The 4434-nt window shown below is 44.7% G+C and overlaps 2 protein-coding genes across 2 annotated transcripts; both read right to left on the reverse strand.

The window, feature by feature from the left end:
• Positions 1-385: 385 nt before the first annotated feature.
• On the reverse strand, positions 386-1189 carry LOC143903157 (uncharacterized). Its single transcript, XM_077416627.1, has 2 exons — positions 1056-1189; positions 386-944 (listed from the first exon to the last, which is right to left on the reverse strand). Exons 1-2 carry the CDS (start codon positions 1187-1189, stop codon positions 386-388), a joined length of 693 nt encoding a protein of 230 aa, XP_077272753.1.
• A 1108-nt stretch (positions 1190-2297) lies between these two features.
• LOC143903159 (uncharacterized) lies at positions 2298-3500 on the reverse strand. The gene has a single exon (XM_077416628.1). It carries the CDS (start codon positions 3498-3500, stop codon positions 2298-2300), a length of 1203 nt encoding a protein of 400 aa, XP_077272754.1.
• Between the last annotated feature and the right edge of the window lie 934 nt (positions 3501-4434).

Genomic DNA, 4434 nt, shown 5'->3' on the forward strand with positions numbered 1-4434 from the left:
TTTACGACGCAGTACGTAAAAAACAAAGGAAGAAATGACGTCATCGGGACGATGATCGACCCGATAACGCATCGAACCTGTTGGAACATGTTCGTTGTAAACAACATTTTCGAGGAAAAGGAGGAGGTGTTATCGCGTAAACTAAACAATTTCGCGCTATTTTTCACGACGCAGTACGTAAAAAAAAACAAAGGAAAAAATAACGTCATCAGGACAATGATTGACCCGATAACGCATCGAACCTGTTGGAACATGTTCGTCGTAAACAACATTTGATAAAATATAGGTAGGGATAGACATGCACGCAAAGAAATTACATCGTTCAATTAGTTGTAAAAAAAGCCTGTTTATTTAACTTTTTTTTTTACATAATATATATTACATACTAAAAAACTAAAACTGCGAGCTCACAATCGACAATCTGATTCGTATTGAACGCATCGCTAGCGTATATTACATTCGACGCTTCCTTGGGATCTTTTAGAGTGGACGCGATATCGGAGAACTGCGCAAACTTTGCATCGACCGTCGAAAGTATTCTGATCAAACGATCGAATCTCGCATCGATGCACCGATCGAGATCGAACATACGATGCATCGTCGATTCGGTCATTCTCAAGCATACGTTTGCAGATTCGAGACGTATGAGTTTGATGTTATTAACCGTACAAACTCTCACCGTTAGCGGTCCAACGTTTATAAAACTATGGATATTTTTGAAATCATTGCGAAAGAAATTCTGAATATTTTGCCGTTGCTCGTATAGTGCCTTCCACGTTTCAAGAGACAACAGCAGTTCCTTTCCTCGGCAAGGATCTCCAACGGCGATTTCCACGTAGCTCGGTGGACCCACGTTGATACCAATTTTGAGGAATTTGTATTCCGTAGCTGTCAGCGCGTATCGTCTGCTGAGTATACGAACCGCGCGACGATCCAACGAAATGCTGTATAAAATAAATGAAATTAGTTTTATTTATCGTAAGTATTACAATTTGCTAAGATATAAAAACTGAAGTAGGCTCTATATGTTTTTTTTTATCCTAAACGAAACTTACCTATTACATTTCTTCTCATACGTTTGAGTTTTGTTTTCACACGTTGGAGTTTCATCATCGGGAATTGGCACGTAATAATTCATACGTCTACTGCCACTGTTGTTACCGCCGTTGCTTCCTTCAGCGGAATACATTCTTTTTCTCGGTTATGAGAAGTGAACACCGTTCGCACAAGCAGTCAATACGAGACTAGTCGTATAAAATTAATCGAATATACGCGGCAACTTACAAAACTATGATGAAGAAGGGGGAAATTAATGTTTCTGGAACGCCCAATTAACGCTCTGAATTTTAGGAGAGGGGACTAAGGATGTTTTTTCTTTATTAAGACGTATATCCCCCCTCCCCCCTCCACATGACATCAACCGACAAACATGTTCAGACATGTTTGTCTAAAACTGATACCCCCCCTCTTCGAAGCTATCGAGTTAGAATTCGTCACGATACCTACTTATTCTTTAATTTTTGTACACTATATCGACTAATGGGGGAAAGAAAATAAAACATTGTAAAATTTACACATACATATAAAATTTATTTTTTAAAAAGATGACAATTCTTTCTGGCGTTTCGACCACCAGTTAAATATTTTTAATACATTTTGCAACGCGCAATTCTTAACATGTTTTCCACATCGCATAGTATTGGTAGCATCTAGAATATTTAAAGATTCGATATCTTTGTAATCCGCATCCAGAGTCTCGATGTTTAGGTTTCTCGCTTTATTCTCACGTAGATCCACCAGCCATTCTCGTTTTTGGCATCCCTTGACGTACACGAGAGTCGGCATCTTGTCATCGTCGTCGTCGTCATCGTTGTCGTCCTCTTCCTCACCGAGCACGGCCGATGTAATTAAACGCTTCACCTTACTGTACGGCACGTTTCCGTCTTCCCATCGTAATCCATGGTAATTGCGAATCAACCAGAAAGCGCACGATTTGTCGGATTTTGTGAGGAGATTCCACGGCATGGGGCATGTAAAGATGTAATGCGCCAGAACGGCTCCGTTTCTCAGCACCGCCGCCTCCTTTACGACAAATTTCATCCCGACGACGAAACCTTGCAGGTCGACGAACGTTGGTGCGGGAAGAGATATCTCTCTTTCTTCGATGCGTGAATCGAGAGGAATGACGCGCGTTTCGCGACACTCTGATTTTTATATCCTGCTCCTCTTTTTTTTCGCAAAAATTTGTATCGGGGGTTAAAGAGAGAGAAAATTTTCGTCGACGTTGCCGCGAACACTCAGACTATTTTGCGCACCAAGTTCGTCAACGGGTTGTACTCAATCACGCGGTCGTGTATGATGAGACAGTACGCGGAGGTATTCGGCGGTACGTTCTCCATGCAGTCGAATTCTAGTCTCACATCCACGGTGGCGTTTTTGACGGATTTGTTTTGGCGAGAGCAATCGATGATCACAAACGGACCGTTACGTAGAAAAGTCGAAACGGTGAGACTCGGCCCGAGATATTCGTATCCGTAATAGCCCTTGCAGAAACGCGCGTACATATCGTGCAGAATCGCCCATCTGTGTTTACCAAAGTCCAAATTCAAATCGTCGTACGGATAGACTTCCGAGTTTAGGTAGAGTTTCACGTTGGTCAATTTGCAATCGTCGAATCGGCTCGTGTCCGCGGACATGACGTTTTTCCGACCCGTTTGCAGAGCGAAAACGACGTATCGCGGTTTCTCGAGCCGAGTCGCGGTCTTAATGGCCCACGAGTGCTTGGTCGTGTTCTGCAACAGGGGATACTCGTACAGATCCCACGAACGGAAACCCATACTTAGATATCGTCCGTTTTCCAAGGTGCGCAGCATCGACAGCTTGTTGACCTCGCTCAATACCACGTGAGGCATTCGCCACTGTATCTTGAGTAGTTTGACAGTAGGCTCCAACGCGAGACTTCCCATCAGACAATTGTTGTCGGTGCGCGATCGTATCAAGATTAATTCGTGACGAGCGTTGGTCACCATGCGTTTGTAATCCTCGCAAAATCCCAGTAACAGGTTGAGCGGTACGCAGAAATTGAAGTATCCGTTCGCGTTATTATGTGGTTCCCAGGCCGCGTTTCGCAGGATCACGCTTTTGTCGGACGATACCGTTACGTAGTTCTTGAGCGTGCCGGTTATTCCTACGTTTCTACAATGATCAATCTCCACACCGTCGAGCTCGTATCGAATTTCATCAAACATGAACGCGACGCAATTATTTCCCAATACCACGTTATCGGCTTGGCCGGCTGCTCCGGTCACCGTTAATGTTCCTTCGACGTAGAGAAAACTTTCGCACGGCAACGTATACAGATCCTGCTGTTGTATGGGTATTCGTATCTCGTCGCTATACTCGAACGTTGTGTTGGCGTAAGGGTTGTACGTGTGAGTCTCGATCTTGACGATGCGATCGTCAAAGACCGGCTCGCCTCCGATGTTAAGAATTTCAGTCATCGCTCAAATGTTTCGTACCGCGAATCCCAGAAATTGTAAAAATTTAACGTTCGATGCGTTGAGTTTCTTTCTCGTCTCTGTTTTTGTCTCAGTTTTAACGCTACCGAATGTCGATTTGATGATATCGTCGATCGTCGCAGTCGTAAAGATATTCTTATTTGTCGCGTGCTCCGAGTCGTTCAACACGAGCATGTCACACGTCGCGCGTTATCGTTGTAGTCGTCGTACGTGCAATCTGACGGTGATCTCTTCTCCTCGAAAATCGAGCAATTGTCCGTCTTGATCCGTAACGCGTATCGTTAGATCCGTAACGCTTCGCGCGATGATCGGCAGGTAAATGATCTGCGCCGGCCTTTCCGATATCTTATATCCCGGTGGTACGCTCGGTGAAAATTCGTGTATCGTATGAACGCGTTTGCCATTGCTGTACGCACCCGCGGTCACGTTACACTTCACGCGGATAATGTTTACATTGATAATATTAATCGGTGCGTCCGATTCGTGCCACTGTCCCGACTGCAATATACGCGTCGACGAGAATCCCAGCAGCGATCCGACGTTGTTCGGTTTGTTAAAGTTCACTCTGAAAGCGCACTTGATCTCGCTCTTCATCGTATTGTAATTTGCGCGGAGCACTATCGGGTATTCCGCGGCCTGTCTTCGTAGCCGTTCGCGCGAGCGGTCGCCTCTCGCGCGATATTCGCGACCGACGTACGATCATCGTTGGAAAGATTTACGCGTCGCGGGCGTTTTCGTGAAATTTCGCGTTTCAAAAACTCATTTATGGCTCGTATCTCGTACGATTTCTCGGGAATCGTAATTTCCGTGTCATCCTCGTCGAAATAAAATTTATTGTTCGAAGAATTCACGTTCGGAATTGTGTGATAAGTCTCAAATCACGTTAGACCGAGTTCGTAGTCACCGTCGCTCAGAT

Source organism: Temnothorax americanus, unplaced genomic scaffold (assembly GCF_048541705.1).
Source record: "Temnothorax americanus isolate GAGA-0224 unplaced genomic scaffold, ASM4854170v1 Scaffold103, whole genome shotgun sequence".
In the NCBI taxonomy this organism is placed as follows: domain Eukaryota; kingdom Metazoa; phylum Arthropoda; class Insecta; order Hymenoptera; family Formicidae; genus Temnothorax; species Temnothorax americanus.